A 17909-nucleotide genomic window follows, 5' to 3' on the forward strand; every position below is an offset into this window, starting at 1 on the left:
GATTATATGTGAAAGAATTTATCGAAATTTCTTGGTACAGATACACTACTAAGTGTAGATACACTAGTACTAAAAGTACTGCACAAAGTACTACTATACACAAATCTACATGTATTTGAGAGTTAAAATATGTAGCAAATTTTTGTAACCAAGATTTTTTTAAATATAGATTTCATGCATAAGAAATATTGTAGAAAATGCATAATCTGCGGTTAACCGCAGAAAAAGTAGGATGCGCTTTTGAATAGATGGAGAAATTGCATATATACCCGCAAAAATTATGGGACGAGAAATTTTCTTTACTTTCATGCTGCCCCATGGAAATCGCGGGATAAGCAGTCAGAGGGTTAACTATACATGCACCTCATATAAATATTCCTTTTTTTCCTTCCTAAGGAATTGGTACATGCCAGAACATATTTATGATATGAATGTTAGGCTTGCTTTATGTTATAATTACTGTTACTATTTGTCTTCCATAGTTTTTAAAGTATACACTTTCTTTTCTTTCAAACGGAGCTCAACTCTGGTCTATCACCATAGGAAATGTACTGTAGAGTGAACTAAAATATACACTGCTGCACATTATGTGCAGCTTTTTTTCTTTTCCTGATAGATTCAAATGAAAAACAAATATTTGTGAAAAAATATTTTTCTCAAAAGATGGCTTATGTATGCGTGCGAGTGAAAAAATTGGCAATTTTCTACAAAAAAATACCTCATCTTTTCGCTATTGATGAATGAAACTTTACATGCAGATTATACACCGCTGTAGACTATGTGCTTTATAGCAGGCTATCTAAACATCTCTCGATTTTCATTCTCATTCCTCAACTAAAGAGTATGACGTTGAATTCATAAGAGCATGCTTTGCTGGTAAAACTTTTACGAAAAGCAAATAACTCCACACGAAAAACTATGTGGACATTTTTAGGGTTTCAAAAATTCACAGCATCCCTTCATTGAGACGTTTCTAAAGTTTCATAATTTTCTGATGGGTAGTTGAGGCTGTAGGCAGGTCGAAACAGAAGGACTTGGAACTAAGCATGAGCGGAATATTTATGCACACACATGATCCACCAGTTTGTGTGTGACCTGTGATAAGTATTCAACTCGCATGTCTGGCCCACAAATGTGGCTGATTTGCAGTCTTTCAAAAACGCCAATCGAAAAGATTTCTTACAGGATCCAAAATGTCAGGTCTGTTTGTGGCTGCAATTATTATGACACCTTCCAGTTGTTCCGCACCATCCACTTCAGTTAGCAGCTGAGTGACAACTCGTTTTTCAGCGTCAGACCCATCTGTACTGAATACACAAGCAAAATTAATTTATTCATGCCGATTATGGGCAGAAACATCTGTTACAAAATATTTTCAACTGCGATGATAGTAATTTATACTTACCTTCCACGTTCACCAACCAATGCATCGATTTCATCGAAGAACAATATGCAAGGAGCAGCTTCTTTCGCTCGCTTAAATAGGTCTCTCACAGCCTTTTCAGATTCTCCGACCCATTTACTAAATAATTCTGGTCCCTATAATAAGAGCTTTTGGTTTAAACAGCAATTTTAAAAAGAAATTAAAGTTAATTTTTTGACAATACAATTGCTATCTACCTTGACTGGAATGAAGTTTAAGCTGCTCTCTGTGGCTAAGGCTTTAGCAATCATGGTCTTGGAACAACCTGGTGGTCCATAGAGAAGAACCCCGCGTGACGCCGAAATACCAAACCTTCTAAATAAAGCTGGATGTTTCAAAGGAAGTTCAACAACTTGCCTCAATTTTTCTTTCACTTCCCGCATTCCGCCAATATCATTCCAGCAAACCTTATAGGAAAGTTTCAAAAAATGTGAGTTTGGACAAAATTGAAGGGTTTGCAGCAGAATGGGTTAGGTCTATTTGTGGCACTTGTGAGTTTGACCACTTGTTAAAAAATATATATATATATATAACGAAACCTCGCTGTAACAATAAATCCCTCTACAACGATATTTTAAAAAAGTCTTGTTTGGAATTCACCTATAGTCCAACGTTAAACTTCTCTCAACACTATGTACACTAGGTTTTACTGTATTTCCTTCATTTTGTGTTAGACAAAGGTAATTTCAGCTGTTAGTCCATGTGTTTCTCAATAGATAGAGCTAATGTCATCATTTTGGATTGGAGCAAAGAAGGCCAGACTTTGCCCAATTGAAGAAAAATGGAGTTAACCCCCCCCCCCAACTCTTGTTGCAATTGGTAGGAAAAAGTAATTTTTTTAAACATATAAAGGATGATTCTAAATTGCATGGAGCAAACTTTAAGAGGTGGTATAAGATTCCTAATTAAGCATTTTTGGTCATAGAATGTGTGGTCAAACTTTGATAGTAAAGGCAGTAGAGGGTGTTTTTAGAGAGTGCACACCACCAAAAGCGAATATCATATTTTTCTTATGGATTTGCTGCAATAATTGCAATCAACCATTCAAGGGTGCAGGGTATTTTAATGCGACAGGCCTTCTCATGGTACCACCGGGTACCTCAAATTCCATCACAACTCATTGTACCACTTGATCATTGTTTGGTGTAGCATAACCTTGATGGTCCTTGCACCAATAAGAAATAAACCTCAATCTAATCCGAAAGTGCATATGCAACCTCAAATGGTTGCTAGCACATATCACAGAAAATCCATCTGAAAAATGTGATATTTGCTTTTGGTGAAGCACTCTACCACCTCTGATATTGTTATTCGACTGCATATTCTCTAACAAAAAATGCTTGTTCAGGTGTCTTATATCACCTTTTTAAATTTGGTTCCATCAATTTAAAATTACCCTGTTTGTGATGTCAACTGAATTATACGCCTCGAAGACCAGATATGTAAGAATTTGTGATGTAAATACCTTTTGGATAGCAAGTGGATCAGTCTTGATAACTTGAGGCTTTATCAGTTTTAGCTTTGATGCTAAATCCTCATAACCCACTTTTACAGAGTGACATTTCTGGCCTGAAGCTTTGCTCTTATCTTTGGATCTTGTACAGTCGAATTCAGCTGAGAAGTAAATGAATTATCATTTTCCATTGCCTAACTCATACAAAATTAGAACTTGCAGTATACATTTTTAACTCATAAGGAAGGTACAAGTAACTTGTGCCGCCAATTATACAGGGTGGGCAAAAAGTCTGTAGAAACTTTAAAAATTCATAAAAACCACAAAAATAACCAAAATAAGAAACAGTTTGCAGGGTTAGCATCGCTAAGCCACCGGAATTTTTTTAAGATAAGAATAAAATAACAAAAAAATAGCCGATGGGGGGGGGGGGGGGGGACTGGCACACACAAGTCAAATAAAAGATTTTCAAATAATGAGCAGAATGCCTCCAAATTGTTTATTACAGCAGTATGTGTTCCACTTGACCACCACCACAGGGGATAAAACATTGCAGGCGAGTCACAAATCCAGCAACTGCAGAGTGGAGCAGGTCTGGATGTATATATGACACCTCTCGACAGATCGCAACTTTCAGGTCCGACAGATTGGATGGACAGGATCGATACACCCGGGATTTCAAAGCTAGAACCAGCATCACTTATCTGCTGTTTTTTTGTTTTTTCCCTTGTCTTAAAAAAATTCCAGTGACCTAGCTATGCTAACCCTGCAAACCGTTTTTTTATTTTGCTTATTTTTCCAGTTTCTAGACTTTTTGACCACCGTGTATAAGGTTTTGACTATTCTTAGTCGTATGCCTTACCAATGCTTCTGATATTCCAGAAGCCTTCAGATATTTTTTAGCCTCATTAAAATTGTCCGGTCGAAAACCAGATTCTTCATATCGTAATAGAAAAGTTCCTCAAAATGTACTTGCAATCCTAGGCTGATCATGTTTCCTCGATTAAAATAATTGGGATTTCAAAAACTGGAAATTGTGTATTGTTGCCAAATGTGATGACAAAAATGAGTAAAGTTTGCCAATTATTGTTAAAATGAACAATGGATGACACTACTGCAAATTGCAGTGGATTAAAATGAGTTCTACGAGAAAAAGCAACATTTAGCACGATAAATATGGGAGATAAATATTCATATTTACAGTCCAAAAGTTCAGGCAAAGTGGCATAAATGCCTAGTTTGCCTATGTTCAAACTTTTTTTTGTAAAAATGCTTTTTTTCAATTTTTCCTGCCATAAATGCCTATTTTAACATTGTTTTAAGTTATTCGAGAATTTCAGAGGCCTTATTCCATAAAACTTGGATATTTCGAGAACTTCAAAAGAATTGCTCTTTTTAAGATCCCCAATTCTTAGTATTAATTGCTATCGGAAAGCCCCATTTAAGCGCAAATTGGCGCAAGTGCCGGAGGGATAGAATACTCGGTGTTGCCATGCATTAACTTTGCTTTGGCCAGATGGTGTTAAACATGAATGTTTTTGTTTCATACGAATGCAGCCCAAATACAAGAGAGGTTGAGAAAAATTAGAAGTTTGTTTCTCCTAGGCACACTATAACACTTCTTGCTCATGCATTGGACTGCATTGTATTGCTGACCGATGACTGTCCCAAAAAATCATCAGTTGTTGTCATGGCTCACACAGGGTGAGATAAGAGCTGACGGGCTCTGGAGGCCAGTGTACCGCAAACAACACTGACTATTTATTTTAGATACATATGCAGAATTTTATCAAATTCACCATAGTGGCCTTCAGGTGTGTGCAACAGGTGTGGCCACATCCAGAGGGACCACAAACTCTTTTTTGGGCTGGACAAATCCCAGGCATCACGGCAACTAGAAAATTGGTATTGTCGCCTAAAATTTTCTAAATGTGGTTGCTAACTTGGAGAGTCTGAGGTTGACATAAACATTTTCTGCTTTCATTACGCTGCGTCTTTTAACATGGGAGAAAGCAAAAGTAAGCATAATTCAGGACAATTTTTCTTGATCAAAATACCATGCTTGACAAATATATTTTTCTGATTTGTCAAGCCCTGCTTTAGATAGTGCTACAAAAAAGGAAGATTTTTAAAAAAGTGTAGAAAAAGGTATCGCATAAGGTTTTCAACCGTAAAAATTAGGGAGATTTTTGAGCAAATACCAACTCTACAAAAACCTTATGAAACAAATAAAAAAAGGGATTTTTGTGAATAAATATAGGGATTTTTTTTTGGCAGATATACTTACTTTTCCTAGTCAAAATATAACATATTTGACATAATTGTTACAACTAACATTATGCATGAGATATGGTTTTAGTGGGTGGGGGGGATGGAAAATCAATTTTATGGGCTTTTTCGGGGTAAGTTATTTGAGGGAATAATTTTTTTTTAACCCAGAAATAGGGATTTCTTGTGATTACAGTAAAAATTCAGGAGGTGTAATAATTTTTTGAGAAACTTGGCAGCAATGATATTGATATCAGGTATTTGTAAAACAATGGAAAATGCACGAACCTTCTATACACATCTGTTGCAAATCAGTATAACTGAAACCATGACTGGATTCTGCCAATAATTCTAGATGTTTTTCAGTCAGGCTGTGATCTTTCGAATTCATCAACTTTCTCAAAGCCTGAAACATAAGAATTGACATGAATAGAACATCAAATTGGCATCCGATACAAATACATGTTCCTCAATTGAAATGAAATCTTAGTACAGTCATCGCTCGTTATAATGACCCCCTTTGTTCCGAGGAAAATGAACGTTATATTAGGAGATCGTGATATTGAATGTTCCAAAAAAAAAAAAAAATTTAACTTCTCTGTTTTTTTCTAACTGTTGGAATTTCCCTTCTTGTGGTTGACTACGCAAACAAGGAAAAACCCCAAATCTTCAGCTTTCATAACCACGTTTTTTAATTATGGTGAACAAAGTAGACCTACTCTTTGGAATGTTCGATGATTCAGTTATTTAGGCTTTCAACAACAATTTGTAGTCAACTTCTACCAAACCTTTCAATTTGAGATACACCATTTTCCCCTGCATTAGTTGGCACGCTGCCAAACTCTAACGCCAGATTTTTTTATGTTTGGGTCTGGTCCGTTGTCATCATGCTGGGAAAATCGAGATTCGATAAGAATCACAGTATACATTGTCAATTCAATGGATTTTTATAATATAGATATTTAACAATTTTCCACAATCTGAGATTTGAATTTACCGGCATATGCTAATGTATCTCGATGTTGCCAGGTAATGCAGGGAGGAACAGTGTCGTTGTAATGGATTGAATATTTACCAGTCGTTATGTTGGATACAGCACAAATAGGGGAAAATTTTAGATCTGCCGTAATGGCCATTATAATGAGCGTTGACTGTATAAATTACAAAGTGATTCAAAAAGTCTGGAAATTTGGATGCCTGGATTAGATGACATTTTCCAAATTTAATCTTGGTTTAAATTAGAAAAATGAATTTGTCCATGAGAAACAAACCTGCAGTCGTGCTTTGAGATCGGGTAAAGAAAATTTCACTTCAATGTCTAATCTCCCAGGATATTTAAGAACAGTATTGACTTTGCTGAAATCATTGGCAGATGCCAAAACGAGAACTCTAGATCCAGCCAACTGAAAAAAAAAAAATATATATATATATATATATATATATATATATACATTGTGATGAAATAAAATAAGAAATTCTGGAAAATAATGAATGAGAAAAAATTTAATATGAAATTCCTGATAAAACTGCGAAGAAAATTATTTAGCTTAAGATGGTGTATCATGTATCTCACTGATGACATCTTTTGAAAAACCTGTCATGAAAAAACATCGTAAGCGGGAAAACAATTTTAAATGGGAAATCTCAATGAGTATTAGTAACAGTTGAGAACACAAAAATAAGTTGCCAGAAGCATTCTAAATAGGAACATCATAAATGGAATCCACTGTACTTGCAACACTATATGAGGCTTGTTCAAAATGTATCAGACCATAATTTTTTGTATGTAAACCAATGAAGCTAAGGAGGCCTGATTTCGTGCACGTATGTAGGCAATGCTAGTGAGAGCATGCTTGAATTTTTTCTTGCTTACAGAAGCAGTCAGGTACCGTTGCATATTCATTTTTGACAAAATGGCAGGAAAAACTCCAACAACACTACTGTATCAAATTTTGTGTGTATCTTGGTGATTCTCAACTGGAAGCAATCCGCAGGATTCAACTGACCTTCGAAAATGAAGAAATGGACACCAATAAAGGAGTGATACAATTGCTTCAAAGATGGGCGCACATCAATGGAAAGGGAAGCACGTTTCGGTAGGCTCTCAGCATCCGGAAATGAAATTGTTATTGACCAAGTGAGGACTCTGGTGATGCGGGAATCACGGAATTGGATCACGATCAGAGAACTTGACATGGGGGAGTATTAGTATTGGATCCGTTCCTTTCATTTTGACTGCTGATTTGGTCAAGAGATGCAATGTCAGTCAGGTTAACCATCTTCTTTGACCCCAGTGGTGTGGTTCATCACGAGTGTACACTGAAATGGTACCAATATCACCAAGGAGTACTAAGAGGTTCTGTGTCGCAATCAGCAGCTCCCTCAAAAAAATTAATGTAATATCAAGTTTTTCATTCCACTCGTCAAAAACTGACATGCCTCACTCCTCTGCAGTCTGCCAGCAATTGGCAGCTTCTGCAGGCAGGAAAAAATTCAAGCATGAGTACTAGGATTCTCTACATACATGCGTGAAACCACGCCTCCCTAGTTTCATTGATTCACACATGAAAAATTACGGTCGAATACTTTTTTTGAACAAACCTTGGGGGGGGGGGGAGAATTGGTGTGCCTGGTATAATAAGGATGATCCTATAAATTGACCTAATGAGTCGCCCCTTCAGACACATCACCCTGGATCAATGCCTGCATCTCACATTCACCAACCTTGGAGAAAACACTGGTTAAGGCAGGGCTTGACAAATTAAAAAGAAAATTAGGCTGCAGTTAAATTTTGTAGGACGGCCAAGCCTTTTTCTTTTGAGAAAAATGGCCTTTCCGGGACTTGGTGACCTTTACCCCCATGGTGGTGGAAACGGTTACTAAATTTTTGAAGATTTTGTGTGGTCCTCAGACTCCAATTTATCATCACACATAGAAAATTTCAGATGCCAATGCTGATTTTTTAAGTTCCTACAATTTGTCAAGCCCAAGATTAATTATGTCTCTTTAACAACTGGTTTGACAATCTCAACAAAGAATAGGTGTCGATTTATCAAACCAGTGCAAACTATCTGAATTCTGCCATTGTTTATATGCATGTACATAAAATACTCGCTGATACAATATATCATTCTATAACTTTTTGTATAATAATTACTTACCTTCAACTCATCAATCAAGTCTGAGAGTGTATTTATGAGTCCCCCCTTGTTATTCTGGAACATTTCACACAGAATATCGATTTCTTCCAAAAATATCATACTTGGTTGTCTGATGAAAAATAATAATAATTACATATTTTGTAACTGTGTTGTGTTTTATCATTTCTTGACAGGGTTTAAGTGTCTCAACGTTCATACATATTGGGCATTTTTGATTAATTGAAATTATTATGAATTTCAAGTACAGAGCTTACTTCTTTTTGGCTTCAGTAAAAAATGATCTCAGTTCATTTTTTCCATACATGGTATACCTGAGGATATAAAAATTTCATATGCATATGAGAGGAGATGGAAATCACTGATACAGTCAATACTCGTTTTTACGAACCTGTACAGACTTGATAATTAGCTCGTAAATGGGACAGACAAAAAAAAGAATGCAGAAAATAAAAAATGAGACGATTTCCATAAAAAATCACATTTTTTTGCTTCATCGCAACATTTTGGTGAATATAATATTTCATGGAATTAATTTAGGATAACGTTGCAAGCGAATCTCACTTCTCTAAAATATATTTAAGGATGGTTGAACTACTTGCCGAAGAAATGATCTTTTGCTGACCTTTGATTAGAGGGCTCAATTACTTTTTGTAATTTTAAGAGTGGACTTGTTAATTTCTTTCAAAATATATATTTTTTTCATTCATTGTCAAGCACAATCTTGTCTGTTTTGTTGACATTGCGAAGAGGAAAGCAGACGAACAGCAGTTGACTGAAATAGAGTTTGATTGACTCTCAACTCAGAAACAGACTATCAATAACCTAATGCATCATACCATTTCTGAAACCACCAGTTTATCCATTCATAATGGACAAAAAATGAATTACGTTGTCAATGCAGGAACAATTCACTGTCACCCCCAGCAACAACCTCCAACCCACCTTCCTGATACGGTCCCCAGGGTTGCTAGAGGTCCGTATATATAAGGTCCACAAGGGCATATGCCGGTTGAGATTGCATTGGATATTCATGAATTATTCAGGGACTCGCAACCTTGGAACGTTGCTTGGGGGAGGGACTCACGTGGCTTGAGCCCTCTAAGTTCCAGCCACGAGGTCCTTTAATGAACTTTGAATTAAAATTTAAAAAAATTAAATTTTTGAGTGATTATTTCTTATTGTACTATGATTATATTGTCCTAGGGGGTATCATATCCCATGGCAAAGCTGAACATTCATCACTACTGACAAGTTTAAGCCAATGTTGGCATGTTTGCTGTTGTCATTTTTAATTTTTTTTTTGTAGCACGTTTCTTTAACTTCCACAGCGAGATAAAATGCCACTATACATCAATTGAAAGCAACTTGTTCATACTGATAATGTGGAAAATTTTCACCAATTAAGAATTTTTAATATTAAAGATTTGAATAATTAAAGCACTTGACTGAAAGCTAAAACATTAAAAATACTTTGCATAAATCTCTGAAGGTAGAACTTTCACTAATGGCAAAGCATTTTCATCACTCATTGCAGCAACAATAGCCGATTTTCCAGTTCCGGATGGCCCATGTAATAGAATACCATGATGGAAATTCACCTCTGAAATTAAAAGGAAACAAAAAATGTGAAACTGCTTATAAAAGCTTGGGTTGCTGCATTTTTTTTTATATTTGACATCATTTTTTAAGGGCACTTCTTTTTAGCCACCTCATTGGGCATTCTGCTTGTTGTGGCATTTGTATATAGTGTCGAAAAAATTAAGAGTCTGTCACTTGTACTTCTGCTACTTAACCGTACATCCACCTCATACACATTCCTCTATGAAATTTGTAGTGAATCTGCACTACCGGAGAGAATGTGTGTGGCCCTAACATATTTATGTTGTCGAGTTGTGCTTGTTTTGTGTTCGTGCTGCCATCTATCTTCCATTTTCTGAAGTAAAGGTGGAAATGTTTGAATTTTCAAGTTATGTCAGTATCAATGTAGGTCTGCCTGCTCTCTGTGGAGAGACTTTTTCAAATTGGAGACTGGCTCACATTTGCACCTCAAAGCTGGAAAACCGCAGGAAACCAACTTCAGCTGACCACTACTGTGCTGTCAATGGAGTTTGAACGTGGATCCTCAGGACGAGAGTACAGCATGATACTCACCATCGCACAGTGGCTTATATCACTTATACTACTGATATGTTCTACATTTTGATCACTGCAGATACTACTACTTTGAAAAAGTTCTGCGACTTCCTTATTACCAAAGAATTAGCACAGATAGAACCTGTTTATTTGTTGTTTCCTTCAAAGTAACCATCCCCCCCCCCTCATGTAATTATGCATTTTTGCCATTTTTCATACAAAGATGGAAATGCGGATTGAGATTTTTTTCACATCTGCCAGTGCCTTTGTAGCTGCTCACTACAATTCTTCGGAAGCTGAGAATTGTTGCTCCATAAGCAAATTCTTTATCCGAGGAGAAAAGGAAAAATTTCAAGTGGGGCAAGATGAGGGAAATAAGCTGGATGTGTAAGTATCAGAATGTGATTTTTGACAGACAATCTGACACAAGGAGGGACCTGTGAATTCTTAAACGTCTGCATAATTTGGTGAGATGCAAGCAATCAGATCTTTGAAAGGCAAAGTCATGGGTGCTTCATCATGATAATGCACTGGTCTCTCACCTGGTGTCAGATTACCTGTCAAAACATCACATTCTGATACTTACACAACCAGCTTATTACCCCTGATCATGCCTCATGTGAAATTTTCCTTTTTCCTTGGATAAAGAATTTGCTTCATTCTCAGCTTCTGAAGAAGTGCAGCGATGAAGGCACTGGAGGATGTGAAAAAAGAAGGCTTGCAATACGAATGCACAGTTTTGTATGAAAGAGGACAAAAATACATAACTTCACAGGGTAGTTATTTCGAAGGAAATACCAAATAAATGTTCTACCCGTATATTCATTCTTTCATAATAAAATAAGTTTGAGAACTTTTTGGACATAGCCTGAGCTTCAGTGGGGACTTCCAGGTAAACTAATAGAAAGATTATCATCAAGATGCTAGATATTTATCTGATACAGAAGCAAATTAAACCAACCCAATCAAAATATTAGGCTGAATTATGCTAAAGTATACGTTTTCTGTATAAGAGGTATTAGCAAAATGGGGACCTATATACCAGTTGTCAAGACTAAACTCTCAAAAAGACTGTATGTCCGTTCATGTTTTATTTAAAAGAGCTATGATGAACGAGGGAAGCGTTTGATAATTTATTTGGTGTTCTGTTGTAAGAGAAATATTTTTATGAAAGAGAGTTCGAAGAATAGAGGACTTGACTACATGTAACAATAGATGGTTCACCTGTGATTAACAGGGTTAGCAAGAATTAAGTCCCCACTTCATACAGCATTGAAGAGCATTTCATTGCTCCAAACAAGACAAAATTTATACTGCAGATAGTTCAAATGATTGAATTATCTGCAGTATAAATTTTGTTAATGCTCATTCACTAAATTTTAAAAAATAGTACAAAACTCTGTCGATAGGTGGTGCTGAAGCACACATATAAATGTTTAATATGGAGCACTAAAACTGCTCAATATGTCCCCATTTTAAACAACCCTGCTCTAATTGCAAAACCATATTTTCCACAGCTGAATGCAGTCAGTTTGTCAAATTATCCAGAACACGGTATCAAATGCTGTTCTGTGTGATTAGAGCACATTGTTCAAAAGGGGGACATATTGAGCAGTTTTAGTGCACATTTATATGTAAGCATATTCAATATTTATACGTGTGCTCCAGCGCTACCCATCAATGGGGGTTTTCTTTTATTTATTTAATGAACAACAAGCACATTATTTGAATTACCTATAGTACAAATTTCTTCTCATTTCAAGCAGTAGAACACAATCCGCAGCTTTCTGAAGTAGGGAGCTTATTTCTCGCTAAACCCTGCACACATACAAGTTTTCAAATGAATATTTTTAAAAGTATGCGCATCAAGTTCATAAAAAAAAATTCACAATGTGAATGACTTACCCTCGTTCAAAAAACAATTTAAAAATAAATCTTGTAATTTCTCAATCTGTTTCTGCAGACCAAATATAGAATCAAATGAAGCAGATTTACGATTTTCGAAGCCATCTTTTGTACTTCCTAAATCAAAATCAGTTGATGCAGTTACATAAAAGTATGTTTTCGAAACCATATCAGTTCTATCACAGAGTGGGAATGAAGAGTTTAAAGTATGATCTACAGTCATGGAGTTGTCTTGTGCACAGAAACTAGAATTGGGTGTGAAAAAGGCTGGAAAAGTTAGATTTGATGCTGTAAGTTGAGACATGGATGAATTTCGATCGTCATCTTTCGACATGCTACTTGTAGTCTCATCCAGTTTGAGATCTGATAAATCTGAAACTAAGGAAGAAAGATTGCTATTGCATGATGATTTATTCTTAGTCCTGCGTGAATGTTCACATTCTTCTCCCACTTTAGTGGTGACTCTTTTCACTTCGACGATACATTTGGCCCCAGAGAAAAAGAAATTATACACAGAGTCAGTGCAGATGTATAGATTGCCTAATGAGATAGGGAGAAATATATCAAAAGAAGTTAGAAAATTAACTGAAATCAATAAAAAAAAAAAAAAATGATATACAGCATGCATGCTCAAACCATGGCCCGCAGACCAAATGTGGCCTTCGGAGTCATTTTATGTGGTCAGCGGCGATCTCAAATTTAATTTTGTAAAAATGAACTAAGCAGCACATAACAAGATCATCTAAGTGATCCATGACAAAAATTTATGGATCATTTAAGTGACTTACAGCACATTTACAAATCATTTAAGTGACCCAGGGCACTGTTCTAGTTCACTTAAGTGACTCGCTGTGCATTCTTCCTCCCTTAAGTGACCCATGGCACATTTCCCAGATCACTTAAGTGGCTTGGGGCACATTTACAGGTGTCTTTTCATCATAATCGTCACAGACCATCATCCCCTAGTGTATGACTTTCAGAAGAATTCTAATTCCTGCTCTTCTTGCCAACTTCGGCATCTGGACTACATTGGCCAATTCAGCACTGACATCCGGCACATTTCTGGCTCCAGCAATGTAGTCGCTGACACACTGTCCTGCATCAATGAAATCAACCTGCAATGCCTGAACCACACAGAACTTGCTACAGCTCAGGCAGAAGATTTGAAACCTGATGAAGAAGACAGACTCACTACACTGGAAATTGCTCGAACTGACACCTCTGCTCATGTTATCTGTAAGGCAACACTGGCACTGGAAGTGTTCGCCCATATGTGCCACATAATCTGCGCTGTCAAAGCTTCACAACCTGTCTCATCTTGGTATCCGTGCTTCAAAACGACTAATTCAGGAATCTTTTCATCTTGCCTTCCATGCTGAAAGATGTTGCAGAGTGTACCAGGTCGTGTGTCCAATGCCAAAAATGTAAGGTGAACAAACACACTCACAGTTTGCCGCAGATGTTTAACCTGCCATCTGCAAGATTCGATCATGTGCACGTAGATGCGATCTACGATCATGTGCACTGGTAGGTCCACTTCCACCATCAGACAGCTGCAAATATCTCTTAATGTGTGTTGACAGATACACCAGATGGCCAGAAGCCTACCCTATTCCAGGTATATCTGTTGACACAGTTGCTCGAACATTCGTCTCAGGATGGATCTCAAGATTCTGCATCCCATCTAACATCATCACAGACCAAGGCAGACAGTTTGAGTCCAACCTTTTCACAGCTCTCCTTGGTGCCTGGTGCATTAGAACAACTCCATACCATCCAGCGCCCAACGGCTTAGTGGAGCGGTTTCACCTTTCACTAAAACAGTCATTAATATGCCATTCCAACAAACGTTGGACCAAAACACTACCAATCATGTTACTAGGTCTCCGTTCTGCTTACAAAATTGGTCTTTGCGGTACTTGTGCTGAACTAGTGTATGAACTACCACCGCCCTTAGGCTATCTGGTCAACTGTTAAGCCTGTCGACACCGTCCCAAGTTGAGGATCCCAGCTGCTTTGTTGAACAACTGCATCGAACAATGGCTAATTTGCAGCCTGTAACAATTTCAACTCATTCTACAACTTTCACTTCATGTTTCATACATCCAGCACTGTCAACTTGTACTCATGTTTTCCTCAGATTTGACTGTGTCAAGCCTTTACTGACTCCACCGTATGATGGCCCATATCTAGTTTTGTCTCGAACTGACAAACTAATCACTCTGGATGTAAAGGGCAAGAGATCAACTGTCAGCCTGGATAGAGTAAAACCATGTTTCATGGACACTTCAGAAACAAACTCATACCAAAACCAACCATTAACTCCAAACATGCCAAATCCTCCGAACATGCCTGTGGAGAGAAAGGACTGCGGTGAAAGGAACTCTCATGTCATTACTACTCATTCAGGACGAACTGTCGGGTTCAACGCGAAATACCATGATTATGTCTAAGCATTGAATTTACCTTATTTTTTTTTTACCTCCAGTACACATAGGGGAGGAGTACCTGTGGTATGCCAACTCCCTCAGTTCATTTCTCACTCGTTAGATAGCATCACCATACCACAGTGTGCTTCCATCCTCATAGCACACATTTTCCCTCTTTTTTTTTAGTTGTACGAAGGGTACAACTAGACAGCCACACATGTTGCTGTTGATTGCTGTCTTGACATGTCGGAGCAGATGCACGTTCATATCTCACATCACAAAAAATGATTCTTATTATGTTATAAATTAGTATGGATGTTTAATCTAATGTTGTCAATTCTTCTTTTTTATAACTTCGTTATAACAAAATTCTAGGTTATTTAAAAATGTCCCTATGTAAACTTATCTGGGGGATTAGAAAAGTGTTTGTTAAAACAAGATTTTTTTGCTATAACGGTATCCGTTAAAATGGAATCAGACTGTATTACTACGATGATTCCAACAGCTGGGGTCACCTGATGGCAGTGTCAGGTTTGGAATTAGTTAGATCTGACTGTGTCCATGTACCCCCATTCAGCGTACACGAGCTCTAAGGAGAGCGGATTTGCTACCTTTGTAGTTTAGGATATTTACCCGGAACATGAGAGAAAAGGGGTTTGATTCCTTGCAAGTGCAGAGTTGAATTTTCTTTCCTAGATTTGTCTTCGCATCAGCCTGCTGTCAAAACCACCATAAATACTTTGCTACATACATTTTGCACACTCAGCCAAACATTATTGGCATATGAAATAGATCCTTATTTATGTAGAATATAGTATTCTATATAACTATAACTATATATAACTATATAACCAATATATCTATTTCTATATATATATATAGTATAACTTATATATATAGAAATAGATCCTATCAGACCTTTCCTAATCCTTAAACTACTCTCATCAGAAATAGATTATGAACTTCGTAGGCTGCTGGATTGCTTATTGATGATTTGTAAGTAAGGGAAAGTTTTTGTCTTCAACATACATGTACGTATCTCCTTTAACACTTTTAGAGTTAAAGGGGAGAAAAACATGAATTATCTTGAACATAAGTTCGAGAATAATTTGTATCCATGCATAAAAATACATCATGTGAAAATCAATTTACACAGCTTATGGAAAATAAATTCTCTGAGTTCTTCTTTTGAACCAACATTCACAGGCAAATGGACATTTAGCTCGATTTTATCAGCAGCAAATATCTTTCCCTCATGGGCCATCAGACCAACTGGTTCTCCCGGTTTGAATACCGTTCTGCTATTTTTCGGGAAAGAGATATTCATTTTCTTCGTTAATGGGGATGGCCAAGCAAAGCACAAAGTTTCTGCATCACGTCCACGGATGATGACAGGACTCCTGACTGTAAGTTGACACAGTGTCATAACTGCAGGATGAAGCAGTACAGATGAATCAGGAATACCTTTGAAAAGATCTGTAACAAATAAAAAATTATAATTTCTCCATTATATATCGATAAACTTGGTGATTGATAAAATTGTCGATGTTGAAGATTGGAGAAAGATTATTTTGATGAAAAATACCTGAAACATTGTCGTCGCCTACAACTCCATATAGAACACCATCTTTAATGAACGGATGCTTGAGCTGATTCAGCTGTTGAGACACATGAGATTCGATGTCCATCAAACTATCATCTCCTGAAGATTTACAGCTTTGTCTGTGTTTTTGTTGCCATTCTCTATAAATGATTACTCCACAATAATCACACCTAACAACATTGGCGTGCTGAATAAGGCGAGGTGGCATTTTGAAACCTGGTAGTGATACATAATAAAGTAGGTAAATAGGTGAAAACAAAAATTAACAAAAATTCTTACAAAGGCACACAGGGCAAAAGGGATGAATTCAATGCCAACTGGCACAAAAAACTACTACAAAAGGAACTACTATTACTGAACCACACATGCACTTCCTCCATACAAATGGTACGTATCGGAATACGTGTGTGTTGTGAACCTAACATGAAGTTTCTTTGTTATGTGTTGTTTGTCAAGTGCTGCCAACTGTCTTCTAAATTTGGAAGCAGATAAATATGCTGGTTGGGGTTTGCTTGTGTCATGTGTGGATTTTTTTTAATGCTGTAGGTCTGATTGTGCTCTGTGCAGACTTTTTCAAATGGGAGATCGAGAGGTGGATGCAAGCCAATTGCATCAGATCATATATTTCATTTAAAAAGGTCTTGAAAATGTTAAATTGGTTGTAATGAAAAAAATTCAAGGAATCTTGCCATTATAATGAGGTTTGACTGTATTTACTGTATCCCCGCATTAACTGGCATGCTGGAAAATTATTAATATTTTATTCATTGTTTGAAAAATCAACTGAACTGGCCGAATCCATATACTTTGATTCTTATTAACCCCTTAACTGCCACAGACGTATATATGTGCACTACGGAGTCTGTGTGTTAACTGCCACGAGCATATCTATATGTTTTTACTGTTTGTGATCGAAAAAAGGTGGCACATGGGAGTAGATAGTAGATTTCATCAGCAGTTAAGGGATCAAACTTTGCTTTCCTGGCTTGAAAGGAACGGATCCGCAACATTAAAAAAGCTGGTATTCCTTGAGTTTAGCGACATGCCGGGCAATACAGTATGCCGTCAGATTTATTGTATTCTGGTGCTCTCATCTGTCTAACTTATTTTAAAGTGAAAACGACAGATGATTGAATTTTCATGTTATGTGAATATTGTTAAAAGTCTGCCTGCTAATAAAAAAAATCTTTCAAGGAAAAAAAATTGAGGTATATATATACATATATAAATTCTTATTCACATAATTTTTTTTCACTTTTTTGATACACGTTTTACAACCAAATTTGGGTATTTTTTTATTAATTTATTTTCCAATATATATTCATACAAACTGACAAATTATAAAATATATACTCATTTACAACGCATAAGAATTATTCATCTACCGTTCAAACAGGAAAATGCAACGAATTAGTTAATAAAGCCAATGTGAAAATCATCGAAATTTATAATTGGCGCGTTAAAATTTATTTATTTTAAAACTGAAACCAGTACTGTCATCTCTTAACCAGTTAGAGAACCTCTGTAATGTTCT

The 17909-nt window shown here is 36.6% G+C and overlaps 1 protein-coding gene across 1 annotated transcript in view; it reads right to left on the reverse strand.

Moving 5' to 3' along the window:
- LOC149069970 (uncharacterized) overlaps window positions 1-17780 on the reverse strand; it is a 21949-nt gene extending 4169 nt beyond the window's left edge. Inside the window, exons 1-13 of the mRNA XM_089250178.1 lie at window positions 17761-17780; window positions 16358-16591; window positions 15925-16248; window positions 12344-12883; window positions 9776-9905; window positions 8560-8616; window positions 8306-8414; window positions 6416-6547; window positions 5433-5550; window positions 2889-3037; window positions 1621-1830; window positions 1406-1539; window positions 1184-1307 (exon numbers count right to left, since the gene is read on the reverse strand). Of these exons, the coding sequence (XP_089106304.1) occupies window positions 1184-1307; window positions 1406-1539; window positions 1621-1830; window positions 2889-3037; window positions 5433-5550; window positions 6416-6547; window positions 8306-8414; window positions 8560-8616; window positions 9776-9905; window positions 12344-12883; window positions 15925-16248; window positions 16358-16583 (2253 nt within the window). The 5' untranslated portion in view covers window positions 16584-16591; window positions 17761-17780. The remainder of the gene's footprint in view (window positions 1-1183; window positions 1308-1405; window positions 1540-1620; window positions 1831-2888; window positions 3038-5432; window positions 5551-6415; window positions 6548-8305; window positions 8415-8559; window positions 8617-9775; window positions 9906-12343; window positions 12884-15924; window positions 16249-16357; window positions 16592-17760) is intronic.
- Between the last annotated feature and the right edge of the window lie 129 nt (window positions 17781-17909).

The sequence above is a fragment of the Pholcus phalangioides genome, unplaced genomic scaffold (genome assembly GCF_987345545.1).
Source record: "Pholcus phalangioides strain wild (caught in Gottingen) unplaced genomic scaffold, Ppha-v1.0 ptg000022l_1, whole genome shotgun sequence".
Classification (NCBI taxonomy): domain Eukaryota; kingdom Metazoa; phylum Arthropoda; class Arachnida; order Araneae; family Pholcidae; genus Pholcus; species Pholcus phalangioides.